Source organism: Misgurnus anguillicaudatus, chromosome 13 (genome assembly GCF_027580225.2).
Source record: "Misgurnus anguillicaudatus chromosome 13, ASM2758022v2, whole genome shotgun sequence".
Taxonomy (NCBI): Eukaryota; Metazoa; Chordata; class Actinopteri; order Cypriniformes; family Cobitidae; genus Misgurnus; species Misgurnus anguillicaudatus.
In genome coordinates, this window is record NC_073349.2 from 14,708,670 (window position 1) to 14,724,958 (window position 16,289).

General features: G+C 38.8%; 1 protein-coding gene across 2 annotated transcripts; it reads right to left on the reverse strand.

Moving 5' to 3' along the window:
* Window positions 1–671: 671 nt before the first annotated feature.
* On the reverse strand, window positions 672–15,436 carry ikbkg (inhibitor of nuclear factor kappa B kinase regulatory subunit gamma). Of its 2 annotated transcripts, XM_055188659.2 has the most exons (15): window positions 15,153–15,436; window positions 14,321–14,508; window positions 13,938–14,230; window positions 13,761–13,832; window positions 12,680–12,859; window positions 10,137–10,201; window positions 9,889–9,936; window positions 9,619–9,721; window positions 8,347–8,462; window positions 6,038–6,190; window positions 5,863–5,941; window positions 5,525–5,665; window positions 4,938–5,074; window positions 4,662–4,735; window positions 672–1,311 (listed from the first exon to the last, which is right to left on the reverse strand). In XM_055188659.2, exons 2-15 carry the CDS (start codon window positions 14,502–14,504, stop codon window positions 1,148–1,150), a joined length of 1,809 nt encoding a protein of 602 aa, XP_055044634.1. In that variant the 5' UTR covers window positions 14,505–14,508; window positions 15,153–15,436; the 3' UTR covers window positions 672–1,147. The 2 variants fall into 2 exon arrangements, with proteins under 2 accessions (XP_055044634.1, XP_055044635.1); XM_055188660.2 differs by lacking the exon at window positions 9,889–9,936.
* Window positions 15,437–16,289: the final 853 nt, after the last annotated feature.

Here is a 16,289-nt window from a genome sequence, read left to right on the forward strand (position 1 = left end):
TGCATCCCACAAATCTCCATCAACTGCAAGATGCTATACTATCAATATGGGCCAACATTTCTAAAGAATACTTTCAGCAGCACCTTGTTAAATCAATGCCATGTAGAATTAAGACAGTTCTGAAGGCAAAAGGGGGTCAAACACAGTATTAGTACAGTGTTCCTAATAATCCTTTAGGTGAGTGTACTTGAGATATTGTCCTTTGCCTTAATTTAACATAAGAGTGGTAAAGCAGCACATTTACTCTTTTACTATTTGAGGTGTTTTACATTTATTTGTGTAATATTCACTTCAATTAATAATAATTTTATTACCTACAGTAATACAATGGCTTTCATAAACTTTAAAGCAGGGGTCACACAAAGTCATCAGTCTGTTGTGAATGACAAAAAAAGTTTAATCCAAATAATGACTAGCAATGGTTTTGTTATCTTACCAAACAAGTATTTTGGTATTGCAATTAACCTTTTATTACATTTAAAACAATGACAAGAAAAAATAAAAACTACTAAAAGAGAACAAATTTATATTGTTTCACCATATCTTGATTTAAAAATATTTTAAATGTATATTTTAGATCTAAGTGGGGCTTAGAATGAAACAGTTTGGGTACCCCTGCTTTAAAGTGTCCCTTAAAGATCAGAGCGGTTTATGTCTTTTAAAAACGTTAATTATATTCACACTTTTATTTTTTAAAATCTCTTCATAACAGTCTGTACAAAGTTGCTTTTATCCATATTCACTTTGGCTGATAATACACAAATATTACTACAGGCTGGCATGACTCCTCAAGAGTGCATACATCCAGAGAAACGAATACCACAGATATAAAGGAAACAGAGTCACTGTCAGATGTGTGCAGACGCAAAGCAGACACAAACATTCACACGTGCATTACATTACACTATGCTGTCACAGAAAGGCAGAATAGACACGTTTTTTAAGAGATACATACACTAAGTGTACTAGAACATAGTGGCAACTCTAGAACCACAGAATATCTGCTATACGTCTACTTAAGTCAGTCGGCAGCAAGAATAAATGTCCAAAGTCCTTATGGTTCTTCTCATCTTGTATCTTCCATGTTCTAGATGTTTTTGTTTTTATTGTCGTTAGAGTTCAGATTTTAAGAGAGCACCTGAACCCATCACTGAATACAGTCCATGACGTGAATCTGCAGGGTGTCCATGTCTGGTGCCTTATACATGCATTTGGGGCAGCGATAATCTGGCAGCTCATCTTGAGCATCTTCTCGTCTGCGTGCAGATGGAGGTTGGGCCGGATTGAACATGGCTGCTCCTGCGAACGGTGCTTAACAAATGGAAATTTCAAATCAAACATGGTTAATCATGGACAACGCATTAATAAAAAGTATAATTTAGTACATATTTGATGGATTAAAATTAGTTAGGAGGCAAAAATTTAAATTAGTAGCCAAAACTGCTTCAGGAGAGCTACATTCTTATTTTCCTATAGACGGTTTCATCGGATGCACGTGCGGCCACGTGATTGCGCGTCTGGTCAGAACTTTACTTCTGGTTTCTGTTTGTTTATTGGTCTGACTAGTTGCTTAACTGGACTACCTCGTTAAAAATAACAAATGTTTTGGTTTCCTAGGTAATCTATGTGTTGTTTATTTTGCTTGTTATATAAATAAACTACATCCTTTAAAAGGACTTTATTGTTATTTATTCTTAGCGGAGTTTACAGGAAGTTACGTGATGACCATGAAACAATTGTTACTACTGAAATTGTCTATACTGGATTAGCAGATTCAGGAGTGTTGAAGATACAGTCGTATGCAAAAGTTTGGGCACCCCTGACAATTTCCATGATTTGGTTGTTCGGATCAGCAATTTCATTTTGATCCATCAAATAACTAAGGACACAGTAATATTTCAGTAGTGAAATGAGGTTTATTTGATTAACATGAAATGTGCAAAATGCATCAAAATGAAATTAGACGGTGCATAAATTTGGGCACACTTGTCATTTTGTTAATTTGAATACCTGTAACTACTTAGCACTGATTAATTGGAACACACAGGCCCTGTCCCAAATGGCGCACTTCATGTGGACTTTCGGTCTCGTAGCCTTAAATTGTGCATGCTCGCTTAGTCTACGAGTCCGTAGGGTGTCCCATCTGTCATTTTAATGCTTTGAAGTCTGCTCATCAGCGCCTCCTTTGCCCCCTTGATGCAGTCTTCAGCAGGCTTCGCCCACTCTACCAACCCAGAAGTCCTTGCGAAAGAGCAATCAGACCAATCATACGACAGAAGGGAGGAGTTCACACTGACGGGCAACTTCTCTACCTATTTCCGGTGTGACGCTCGAGTCTGTCCCAAAATACGACTCCTGTGCACCCACGTGGACTCGCATCAAGGGTCCCTAAAGTCTGGACTACATGATGTCATCAAAGTGTGGACTCTCTGGAGGACCACAAGTCCACAGTGTGCCATTTGGGACAGGACCACAATTGGTTTGGTGAGTTCATAAAGCCTTGAACTTCATAGACAGGTGCATCCAATCATGAGAAAAGGTATTTAAGGTGGCCAATTGCAAGTTGTTGTTCTCTTTTACTCTCCTCTGAAGAGTGGCATCATGGAGGCCTCAAAACCACTTTGCATGGCAAGTTTAATCCACAAGCGAAGAAGAAACAGCAACTTGTTGTGTATGATTTGAGAAGACCAGGAATGATGGAAGTAAATAAACAGCGACTTTTGTTCACTTGCTGTTCACTCCTTAACTTGGCTCATCTTTGTTTTCACCGTCGCAAACAGAAAACCTATGACACAGTTTTTTTTACCTGACAGGAGGGGTTCTGGTGGACCAATCACAGCACTTACAGTCCGCGTAGAACTGACACGCTGTTAAAAATTTTGCCAGATGCACGTCAGGCTACGCAAAGCTACGCACAGGCTACGGCGTAGAGCTTACGCACGACTATAAATCGGGCTTGAGGGGGAAAAATGTCACCCATCCATCCGTTGGCCCAAATGGCAAAAACCAACAACATGGTGAAGGATTCTAGCGCGTTCGGTCTTTTCCGGCCCTTACAGATGACGTTTCGCCGTTACGTGATTTAGGTTCATTTATCTGACTCCAAAAAGATAAGATCTCATTTATTATAATAAAAATCAGATTGATTATTACTTTAACACTTACAAAATTTGGATGGATGTTTGTTTGTTCGTTCTGATTTAGCTCTGGTATTAAACTCGTTCATTCGGTTCTCATAGTCGCACTGTGAGATACATAGTGAGGAAATGAAAGACCGCAGGCACAGTTCTTCTTAATGCCAAAAGTGGCAGGCCACGTAAAATATTGGAGAGGCATAGGCGAAGGATGGTGAGAACGGTCAAAAACATCTCACAGACCACGTACAACATCAACTTGCTACAGATGGTGTCATTGTGCATAACAATTCAGCGCACTTTGCACTTTGATGCAAAAGAAGCCTTTTCTGCACACACGCCACAAACAGAGTCACTTGAGATTTGCAAACACGCATTTGGACAAGCCAGCTTCATTTTGAAATAAGGTGCTGTGGACTGATGAAACAAAGATTGAGGGTCGTAACAAGGGACGTTAAACACTTGCTACCCACAGTAAAATTTGGTAGTGGTTCCATCATGCTGTGGGGTTGTGTGGCCAGTGCCGGTACTGGAAATCTGGTTAAAGTTGAGGGTCGCCTGGATTCCACTCAACATCAGCAGATTCTTGAGAATAATGTTGAGGAATCAGTCACAAGTTGAAGTTACACCGGGCCTGGATATTTCAACAAGACAACGACCCAAAAACGCTACTTGAGCATTTATGCAGAGGAACAAGTACATTCTGATATGTTCTGGAATGGCCATCTCAGTCCCCAGACCTGAATATCATTGAACATCTGTGGGGTGATTTGAAGCGGGCTGTCCATGCTCGGCAATCATCAAACCTAATTGAACTGGAGATGTTTTGTAAGGAGGAATGGTCCATCCAGACACTCATTACAGGCTAAAGGAAGCGTCTAGAGACTGTTATTTTTCTGTTGGCGTGCCCAAATTTACCTGTCTAATTTAGTTTTGATGCATATTGCACATTTTCTATTAATCCAATAAACCTCATTTCACTACTGAAAGATTATTGTGTCCTTTAATTATCTGATAGATCAAAATGAAATTGCTGATCCAAACCAGGGCTCCAGACTGCCACCAAATGGTGGCATTTTGCCACCAAAATTTGTTAGTGTGCCACTGAATTTTACATCGTCGCACATGTCCGACCAATAAATTTGACCTTTTTTTGTGATGTGACACTGAATTTGAAACAGTACTGAAATTGTACTTTCTGCATCTATCATCAAAGTACTTATTAGTAATACAGTGGAAATTCGTAGAAATGTGATTATTTGGTTACCATGTTGATTTACGGTGTGTGAATTTTCTGGTTGCGCCCCTAAAATTTTCAGTGCTCCTAGTGAAAAAAAGTTAGTCTGGAGCCCTGAACACCCAAATATTATAAATGAAAATCGTGGAAATTGTCAGGGGTGCCCAAACTGTTGCATACGACTGCAACCGAAGAAATGTTAATCTCCAGGAACAGAGATGGCTACCCTAAATAAAATAAAAACCCTGGTGGTTTCAAATCAAACAGTCTTTTGAATGAAGTTCTTTTACCCGCTGAAGGTGGTAGGTGCGGTCGAGGCCTGTAGTCCTCCATATGTCTCTGTTGCATCTCTTCTATGCGAGCTCTGCAAGTAAACCACAAACTACATGTGACTACTTTCATGTTAACCATTCAGAAATGTTGAAAGACATCAGATAAAAATGACTTATTATTTTGAATACTGACTGAACTGTCCTGTAACAGAGGTTATGAGTAGGAGGTTACAGCTTTACATAGCGGAAACGTTACTAGTTAAAGCATGTTGCATATTTTTTCTCTATTGGTACCGTGAGGTTCCCTCTTGCTTCAGTCTGTCTATCTCGGCCTTTGCTTTAGTTAGCTCCTCCTGCAGCTCCTCTTTCTTCTGATTGAGTTTTTCTCTTGCTTCCCTCTCAGCCAGGAAGTCCATCTTATAGATCTCTGCCTGCATAAAGAACATGTGTGTAAAATAGTTGGTGTAAACACAATCAATGATGAGTAAGGGTTTTACAGTGCACTCAAGGTGATGTATTCGACATGACATTGGAATCAAACCCATACGTTCATGCTGAACCAGCTGAAAATGTTAAGAAAGACTTAAAAACAATGTATTTTTTCAGCATCAACATCACAATGTGCACAATAATACCAAATTTCATTTATTTTGTTTATTTACCCTTTATTTACTCAGGCACCCTAAAAACAACTAATAAATAAACTCAAATCATATTAGACTTTCAGAAGTGAATTTTTAAGGTTTACCACATCCTACAATGACCTTTAAAATTTTGTCCTATTTTGTGCCCCATTTGTGCTGATTTTTATTATCCTTTATTAGCAGACTGACTGATAAATTGTAATGGAAACGCACGTATGATTACCATGGAGTGTTTACCTGAGCATTAAGCACTGGTATAGTCTCTAAAGTAGCTCTGAGCTGCTCAGTGTCTTCCTTGAGTTTATCGATGAGCTCCTGTTTCAGAGCCAGAGCTTTCTCAGCCTCTGCTAACCTGTTAGCAGTATCCGCCTCTCCACCCTGTAAAGGAAATAGCACACACACACACACGCACACACACACTTTCCATTAACATACATACACTCACAAACCAATCCTTGGCCCATTTGCAAAGATGCTTACCACAAACACGAAACAAAAATAGCTTCCTTGCAGTCTACTAAGTCTAGCTAACTTTTCCTGAACTCCCACTCAAAAAAAAAACAGCAGCTGCCTACCCGGTTATCGCTTTTCAGTTTGCTGTCGTAGTCCTGAAACAGGCATGTGTATGCGTGCTGAAGCTGCGCCAACTTCCTCCTATAGGAGGAAGAATACAGGAGTTGTTGGTCATTATTAAAAATGTAACAATTAAAAACAGGAAGTTCCCTTTAACATCTATGCAGAGTTACTAACCTTTCCTCTACTATGACTAGCCTCTCGTTCTTCAATGCAGTCTCTAGGCTCTGAGTCTGCAGTAAAAGATTGTCGACCGTCACGCTGTGCTGTTTCTTCTGCTGTTCTATTTCTCTCTCCAAGATCTGCAAACGCTCCGTCTTCTTACACAACCTGGATGAACACGGCAAACAGGTGTCTTAAAATCTTCGCACACTGTAGTCTAGAGCTGCTCGATTATGGGAAAAAATCATAATCTGACTGTAAAAACATGCACGGCAGCATACACACGCACAATTCAATGCATTTGTTAAGTGTTGTTGCAGAAGGCTACACGTGTCAAGCATTGGTTGTCCATCGTCCAGCAGAACACGATTCATATTTTAAACACGAGGAATAGTTTAGTTTCAACTCGCTTGAAATGCATATAACCATACAAACATAAACAGGATTACTACCTAGAGATTTGACTTCGGACAGATGCAAGCAAACGAACGGGACTCGGGTCAAAATAAAAAATTAATTACACATCCAATAAAATTTTCCGAAAGATGGTTTTGGTCTTTGAAGGTAGTTGCTATGACTCTGATATATGTTCAATTGTTCATTTTTGTGATATTTAAGCTAGTAATTTGATGCTATATAAACGGGGCATGTCGTATGATTGACATTTGTGATTTACAACTTCTCTGAGCGGACTCTCGGAGCTTCGAGGGAAGATTGAAGATATAACTATTAATTTTCGATTTCTGTGTTATTTCACACTGACAAAATGTGTTGTTTTTAACTTAGCTTATTTTAGCAAATGAAACATTCAAAGGGCATGGTTGAATTGGGCGCGTGATCGTTTGGGGGGAAAGTTTAAAGGCGCTCTAAGCGAATTGACGCGTTTTAGACCATAAAACATTTTTTGTTACATACAGCAAACATCTCCTCACTATCTGCTTGCTGCCTGTCCGCTGATCAAACTGTAAAAAAAAATGCGATCTCTGTAGACAGCTCAGGCTCGACAAACGGCAATATCAACATAGTGGCCAAACCTAGCACAACAAAACATAACAAAGTGTTCCAGCCAATAAACAACAAGAAGGATTTGGGGGTGGGGGTTGGGTGGTTCATGAAAGCACGGACGGGAGAGGGAGGGGGAGGCGTTAGCTAAGCTCCGTTTGTTTGAAAACAGTTCAAACATCAACAGGAAGTGACGTCGCACATTATTCGCTTAGAGAGCCTTTAATACCCAAGGTCAGACATTTTGCCTTCAATTTATTACAATGGAAGGAAGCAATGTCGCGTCATCCATTTTTTTTACAGTCTATGGGGCTACCATACCTGACAATCACAGCACTTTTTATCGATCTTTATATTCCATCTCTTTGTATTCCTCACTTTTTTGTCATATTTTGTGCTGTGAGTCGATGTGGATGAACTTATCAGATGCTATTCTTGATTTTGGCGTTCACTTGTATGGAGGCTCTGATGTCAAACACCTCTCAAAACACTTGCTACGGATGGAAAAATCTAGAAAATCGAACCTGACTCTAATTTTATATGATGGACGAAAGTTTTGGAGGCAGTGTGAAAACTGATTGACACAACATGAGGGCGTATTTATTTTTAACATGCAAAAATTCTAGACGAGTATTTGAGACCCAATGTTCAAAGATCTTAAAGGGAAACTCCACTTTTTTTGAAAATATGCTCATTTTCTAGCTCCCCTAGAGTTAGACATTTGATTCTTACCATTTTGGAATCCATTCAGCCGATCTCCGGGTCTGGCGCTATCACTTTTAGCATAGCTTAGCATAATTCTGTAGTTACATCGTGTACTGGCGTAATAATCAAGGACTTTGCTGCCGTAACATGGCTGCAGGAGACGCAACAATAATACGCAGCAGACGAAAATAGTCCCCTTAGTAAATTTCAATAGCAGGGGACTATTTTCAGGCACTACGTAATAGTTACGGCAGCAAAGTCCTTGATTATTATGGCAGAATAAGATTATAGTTCCTAGCCATATCGGACTAGAAATCCCAACTTTTAATTTTCTGTCGGTCTTAGTACATGATGTAACTACAGAAGAGTCAACAACTCTTTGGTTATTTTTTAGTGCGATGCTAATGGACTACTCAGATTCAATGGATTATGCTCAGCTATGTTAAAAGTGCTAGCGCCAGACCTGGAGATCAGCTGAATGAATTTTAAAACAGTAAGAATCAAATGTTTAACTCTAGGGAAGCTGGAAAAGCATATTTTCAAAAAAGTGTAGTGTCCCTTTAACATTTGCACAAACACATATACACACACAAGAAGGGTTGAAAAGATTGACTCACTTATCCTCTAAAAGTCGTTTTTCTGCTTCGCTCTTCTCCAGCCAGTTTTGTCGTTCATTCAGCTCTCCGAGTAGGGATGTGACTTGAGCTCTCAAAGCATCACTGTCCTTTGTCAACTACAAAAGAAAAGATTACTCCATCTAATCCTACAGCAACTTCTGCCACAACACAGTATTGACAGAAACAGCAGTTGCAGTTCCAAAACCTACAGTAGTCACCTGCCTACCTACTTAAAAATATTTTGAGGCATGCTCCTAGTGCTTATCCAAAACGTGCAAAATTTGCTGACATTCATCTCGATGAAAAAAATACATCAGCACTACTTGCACTGTGTGCGTGAATAAGTTGCTACTACAGATGCACTAATATATTAGCCAATAATCGGTATTGGTAAATAAAAGCAATTTTTCACACCATTGGCTATGTTTAAAAACATACCTATAAAAAACCTAATCTTCTATGCTAGCATCCCTAAAAAATAATGGAACCCCATTGGTGAATGGTTTGCATACGTAGCGACTAGAGATGCACCGATATCAAAGATGACATTTTCTGAATGTTATTTATTCATAAAATGACCATTAATATTGAACATTAAAGGAATATTCCATTTTCTTAAAAGAAAAATTCAGATAATTTACTCACCACCATGTCATCCAAAATGTTGATGTCTTTCTTTGTTCAGTCGAGAAGAAATTATGTTTTTTGAGGAAAACATTGCAGGATTTTTCTCATTTTAATGGACTTTAATAGAGCCCAACATTTAATACTTAACTCAACACTTAACAGTTTTTTTCAACAGAGTTTCAAATGAATATAAACGATCCCAAACGAGGCATAAGGGTCTTTTCTAGCGAAACGATTGTCATTTTTGACAAGAAAAATAAAAAATATGCTCTTTTAAACCACAACTCTAGGCTCTATTAAAGTCCATTAAAATGAGAAAAATCCTGCAATGTTTTCCTCAAAAAACATAATTTCTTCTCGACTGAACAAAGAAAGACATCAACATTTTGGATGACATGGTGGTGAGTAAATTATCTGGATTTTTCTTTTAAGAAAATGGAATATTCCTTTAATGTTCAATATTAATGGTCATTATATGAATAAATAACATTCAGAAAATGTCATCTTTGATATCGCTGCATCTCTAGTTGCTATGTATGTATGCTATGTATCCCCATTCACCAATGGGGTTCCATTATTTTTAGGGATGCTAGCATAGAAGATTAGGTTTTTTATAGGTATAGGATTGCATCTGTGCTTGTTTACCTGAGCAAATTCCTTTTCCTTCTGTTTGAGAAGAGCCTCGGTCCTGTCCCTCTGCACAGAGTTCTTCTGAAGACAGTCAAGCTTCTCCTGAAGCTCCTTGTACCTATACCACACCCAAACACAAACACCATTAATGCCCCAGTTCACTCTGCTTCACATCCAAATATTTCTTTCGATCTAGTGAAAGACATGATGCTCTTTCAACAGCTCTTTCAATGAGGGGATGGATGATCATGCACACACATACAGTGGCTTTACAGTTCCCCTCACCTGCCTTGCGTAGCTTGCAGCTGCTCTGTTAGTTTAGCCAAGTGAAAGCTAAGCAGACACATGGGTTAAAGTATTAAGACAGAAAGGAGATCTATTCACGTTAAATGAAAAAGCAAAGCACCACAAGCCTTGAGATTTTACTTTGGTACATTGCAAGCAAGCAGAGTTAAGTGCACAAAACTAGGTTTCCCCTGCATTATCAGGCCAATTATAATCTGTTCAAAGAAAAGACGAGTGTTTTAAAGTACCGTTCTGCAGGAACAGTAAGAGCACATGTCTGCTGGACTGATTCTTCAGTAACACCACCACCATTCTGAAAAATAGAAATTCAAAGTTATTCAGTCAACTAATCTTAACTGAAAACTATACAGTATATGTAACATTACATTTGTAGTATGACTATTATCAACTACTATGTGACTTAAAAAACTTATTGCACAAGTGATGTATGGACACATGTTTTTATTACAGGGATGCAAACAGGTAAGGGGTAAAAAGGTGAGAACATTGCATTATTTTAAAGATATTTGCTTTACAGCGGGGAAAATAAGTATTTGACACATCAGCATTTTTAACAGTAAGAGGATTTCTAAGTGAGCTATTGACACAAGATTTCCAGCAGATGTAGCCATCAAGCCAAATATTGAATTCATATAAAGAAATCAGAACATTTAAGTATACAAGTTGAGTCATAATAAATCAAGTGAAATGACACAGGGAATAAGTATTGAACACACTTTATTTAATACTTTGTAGAAAACCCTTTGTAGTTGATGACAGCTTTTAGACTCTTGTATGGAGACACCAGTCGTCTGCATTGCTCAGGAGTGATTCTGGCCCATTCTTCCACACAAATGGTCTTTAAATCTTGAAGATTCCTTGCCTCTTTAATGAACTTTGATCTTTAGTTCTCTCAATAGATTTTCTATGGGATTTAGGTCAGGTGATTGACTGGGCAATTCAAGCAACTTGATTTTCTTTCTTTGAAACCACTTCATTGATCCCAAACACAAGGCCAAGGAAACATTGTCTTACTGAAATGTCCACCCTCTTTTCATTTTCAGCTTTCTGGTAGATAGCAGCAGATTTTTATCCAGAATGTCCCGGTACATTTCTCTATTCATCCTACCTCCAATAATATGAAGTCTGCCAGTACCCCTTGCTGAAAAGCAGCCCCAACCCATGATGCTTCCACTCCCAAACTTAACTGTTGGTATGGTGTCCTTGGGGTGGTGGGCAGTGCCATTTTTTCTCCAAACATGGTGTGTAGAATGACCGCCAAAAAGTTACTTATACAGTATCTGCTGATGCAAGTTTTCCTGAAGTTCTGCCCGAGTTGTTCTTAGCTCTTGGAGAACTCTCCTGATTTTCTTTGGACTCCTCAGACAGGGTTCTTACGTGGAGCTCCTGATCGTGGCCGGTTTATGGTAAAGTGATGCTTTTTCCATTTCCGGATAATGGCCCCCACAGTGCTCAAAGGAACATTCAGCATTCTGGAAATGCGGCTCTAACCATTCCCCCATTCAATTATAAGATTACAAAGATCTTGAGAGAGTTCTTTGCTTTTACCCATCATGAAGTCTTTCCTGTGTGTCTCCTGGGTAATAAGAAGCCTTTATAGGGCATCAATTAGGACTAAAGCGGCTGATATCAATTAGTATTAATAGGGGCAGGGTTTCTCTCTCAATACTGACAGATTTCAGATGATCTCCTGGCTTTCTATGCCATTTTGCACCTTGTTATCTTCATGTGTTAAATACTTATTACCTTTTATGACTCAACTTGTATACTTAAATGTTCTGATTTCTTTGTAAGAATTCAATATTTGGCTTGATGGCTACATCTGGTGGAAATTTTGTGTCAATAGCCCACTTAGAAATCCCCTTACTGATAAAAATGCTGATGTGTCAAATACTTATTTTCCTGGCTGTATATGCTCATTTTTAGGTATTCAACAGTTTGTACTGGTCCTTGATTGGCTGATTAGCCGTTTCACTTTATGCATCATAGGGTGATGCATAATTCCACTAAGTTGGACCTATAACAAACTAAAATGCTTGCACAATCAGCAATCTCTCTCTTAGGGTATCCCGCCTTTCTGAAATGTGTTATTTTGTATAAGCTCATCGTTCTGAGAAAGCGCCGTGTGTTGCTATTGGCCAGCTATACAGTGCATTGTGATTGACCTCAAGTTTATAAACTGAAATGTGACGCTCATTACTATGTTTCGAAGATCAGCTCCCAAAGCAATAGTAAAAGGCAGGGTTGCCAGATCCACGTATCAAAACCAGCCCAATGGCCATTTAAAATTTGTCCAAAAGCAGCCCTATGACTATTCACAGCCCAAATACCAACAACAAACAAACAAAATACTAACATCTCTAACCCACAGAAAAACATCAGCCTGCAGAGACAGTTTAAAAGTAGCCTAATTCAGAACTCGGCCGAAAGGCTGCGGACCTGGCAACCCTGGTGAAAGGATATAATATCGTCTTTACTAACTTACCAACACAAGCTTGAATCTGATCCAGAAAACGCAGATGACCAAGCAAAACGATCAAACTCTATCCCCCCCAAACATTTTCTCATAAGAATCTCATAGGTTACCCATTTGATTTAAAAACGGTGAATTGTCACTGAAATGTGGGGAGTTTGCATCTCTGTTTTTATCACTGCAGGACCAGCACCAGTTCACTTAACATTCTACATTATTTTTGTCTTATGATCTGTCACAAGCATTGGCATATGCTATAAACATTTTTTGTAATAAATACATAGAAACTATATTTACCTGAGTGAGTTTGGAGCGTAACTGCTCCACAGTGGCAAGGAGGTTTTCTCTCTCCTTCTCATTCTCGACTTTCTCCTTCTCCAGCTCCTCATTTCTCTTCCTCAATGCTGTCACCCCTTCTTCCAGCTTCTCTTTGTGGCTTTTCAGCAGTTTGAGAATTTCATTGGAGCCCTTAGCAGGCTAAAGAGTAGATCGATAAAAGACGATAAACCATTAAAGCTCACATAACACACGCTGTTTTTGCTTATGTCATGTTAAACTTGAGTACCTATAGAGTAGTATTACATCCTTCATATATCCAAAGAGTCTTCAGTTTTATCAGATTCATAAAAGACATATCAGCTGTATCGATATATTTGGAATAAATGCGAGCTCCTGGAGCGAGTCACGAGCAAGCAAAAATACACAAAATACTATCCCACTATCTCTACAAACTCTAACAAACTATATTCATGGTTTCCATAATGCTGGGTTCTTTGGGAAGCTGAACAAACTTAAATTTCCCTCACAAACAACAACACACTTCTTTGGTGATGTTGATTTCGTGTCAGCTCTTGGTTGGTGTGTGCATTTGCTATTCCGGTTAAAGTGCCCATATAAAGACTTCCACTGTACTTCCTCTACTGAAATTGCCCATAACAGAAATAAAGCAAGACTGTATGAATCTTTCATGTTCAAAAAAACTTTCAAAAACTTGTGAACCCTGGCGAAGTACATTCGACACAGAAATACGTCCAACTGCTTTTTAACACTTTGCCTATGTATGAAATAACTGTAAACCACCCCTTAAACCAGCTCAGCAAACTATGTTCTTTAGACATATTTGGATTTTACTTCATTTGTGCATTTGGCAGACGGTTTTATCGAAAGCATCTTACAATGCATTTATCTGTACATTTTACACTTGCACTGCTAAGACAATGCTCTACCAGTTGAGCTGCGGAAAACTTCAAACAGAGTGGATATTTTATAAATGGTAGCTAAAATGATTAATGTTATCATTTAAAACAAACAAACAAACAAATTGTGTGAATGTTGGACACATTGTTGGATTAAATGATTAAGAATGATGATAGATTACCAAACTTTGAGGCATGTGGTGTTTGTCAGTGTCTCCTTCAGCTTGATTTGTCTGAGCAGCTTCACGTAATACCTGTGGCACACAAAACAGGGACAAAAACATACATTTTAACAAAACAACAACTTTCTGCAAACTACAGATGAAAAAACAAATGAACGGTCACAAGCAGGAACCTACTTCTGGTGAGTCCACAAGGACATTCTTCTCTGTATTGGTACACTTTTGCTCTTGGTCCTGACCTTGACTTCCAATCTCTTTAGAGATGTCAACGTTCGGACTTCCTGTTTGAGTGATGCTGTGGTTGAGCTGTCCCTGCAAGCTCTGGTTTTCCTGTGCCAGTCGCTGAACTAAGGATCTGGCTTCACGAAATCTACAGCTCAGAAACTCTCGTTCCTCTCTTGACCTCCTCTGCCATCCCTCCATTTCTTCACATCTCTCTCTGAGGGCATCGTTGCTTCGCTTAAGTGCCTCTGTGGAACATTTACAATAGGAGTGACCGGAGATTTGAGAAAACCAATCACAAAACTTTTGTACACTTATAAAAACAACACCACTCTTACCCCTTAGCTGGTGATTGTCTGTCAGGAGTCTAAGGACTACTTCATTTCCGGCTAATTCGGGTGGGACTTTCAGTGACCCCTGTGAACTGGCCATCAGTGACCCTTGACCTCCGGCTCCCACCGCCTCATCTCCAGTCAACTCCCACTGCAGAGTGCAACCCCCTGATGGCTGCGGCTGGACCATGACTCTGAAAGATAACAACAAACATATTATAATACAGATCTGTGCTGTTATGTTAATGCAAACAGTTGTAACCATCTTAAAGTGACAACATTTTCGCAAACTTGAATACGACTTGATGTCCATTCTGTAAGTATAATGGATGAATTACAGTTTCACTTACACTTTCAGTTTTTACATGAGCTAAAAGGGAGCTATTCGCAAACACTACTGCCCATAACAAGGGCAAATCGAGACTAAAATAAACTCCAAATCGTACTGTTGTAAAAACACATTTTTATAGATAACGTTATGTGATCCATAAACGCACATTTCACTTCGGCTTACAATGCGGCGTAACTAAACAGAACAGACAAACACGCTTCAAAAACACTAATAAATAGATTGAGCAGGTTAATGTCTTGTTATAACTATCAGATTTCCTAAAAATTAAACTTATCTCATCCTCTGATAAGTCGAGAGGTTGAAGTTAATCGCTCAGTGTTTTGTTGACAGATTCCTGACTGACAGGGTTCAGCTAACATGACTAGCATCAGTGTTTTAACATCTCAAAAACATAAAACTTCACAAGTAACATGTCTTAAATATATCAGATAGACATATATAATGTTATAGACATACCGTAGAGCGTAAATTGAGCGTAAAAAGTACCTTATTTAGGCCGCTAGCACCGTTTAACTAAACCAGATCCGCTGTGTGAGCCGATTGACTTCTGTGAGGAAACACGGCCCCGTTTATTCTCAACCACACGCGCTCAGCATGCACAACATCTTCCGCCTCACAGGGCAGGAAATACACAATCGATGTTTACAAAGTAAATCAGGTAAAAAGTGTCCACAGAAGATCAGACAGGTGCAGACTGTCGAGGAATTCCCCCGCGATACTTCCGCGCTTCATCACACCGCGCGCTGTTTCCGGGTAGTGGAATTGTGGGAAGACGTATGACTGTAAAGTGACTGAACTTCTTCAAAAGACGTGGTTGCAAGCTGTGGCTTTTAAAGGGAGCATATCAAAAAAGCATATCTTTTTCCATGTTTAAGTGCTATAATTGGGTCCCAAGTGCTTCTATCAACCTAGAAAATGTGAAAAAGAACAACCCAGTAACTTAGTTTTGGTAAACCTTTCTCTGCAAGCATGTGGAAAAAATAGGTTGTTGAAATTTGGCTCCCCCTGTGATGTCAGAAGGGGATAATAATACTACCCCTTAATCTGCACTATCCAACCACAAAACTACCATTTAGTGCAGAGATCAACTCATTTGCATTTTAAAGGATACACCCAAAAACGGCACATTTTTCCTTATACCTAAAAAAGTGTCAATTTTAACATGCTATAATAAATTATCTGGTATTTTGAGCTAAAACTTCACATATATACTCTGGGGACACCAAAGATTTATTTTACATTTTAAAAAAAGTTGTGTGAATTGTCCCCTTTAAACCAGTAGACCTCAACCAATTTGACTTCAAGGCTCCCCATTGTGCAAAACAATATTTGGGGTAACCCTCGGGGTTACAGTTTTTATACAATAATACATTCCATAAGTAGAAAGGCATAACTAAAAATACGTTTTTTTTTTAAGTATTCAAACTCTAAGAAATATCTAGTTTTTTAGTTGTTTTGGCTTTATTTATTGATTTTTTTTGTCTTATCTTTAATCATTTTAAGTCTTCTCCATTGGAAGTTTGTGGAGGTTTGCTTCAGACCCTGGTTAAAAAACTAAAAACTTCCATGTTATCTAATAAAGAAAAGAAATGACACATGTACATATACAATTATTGACAGAAA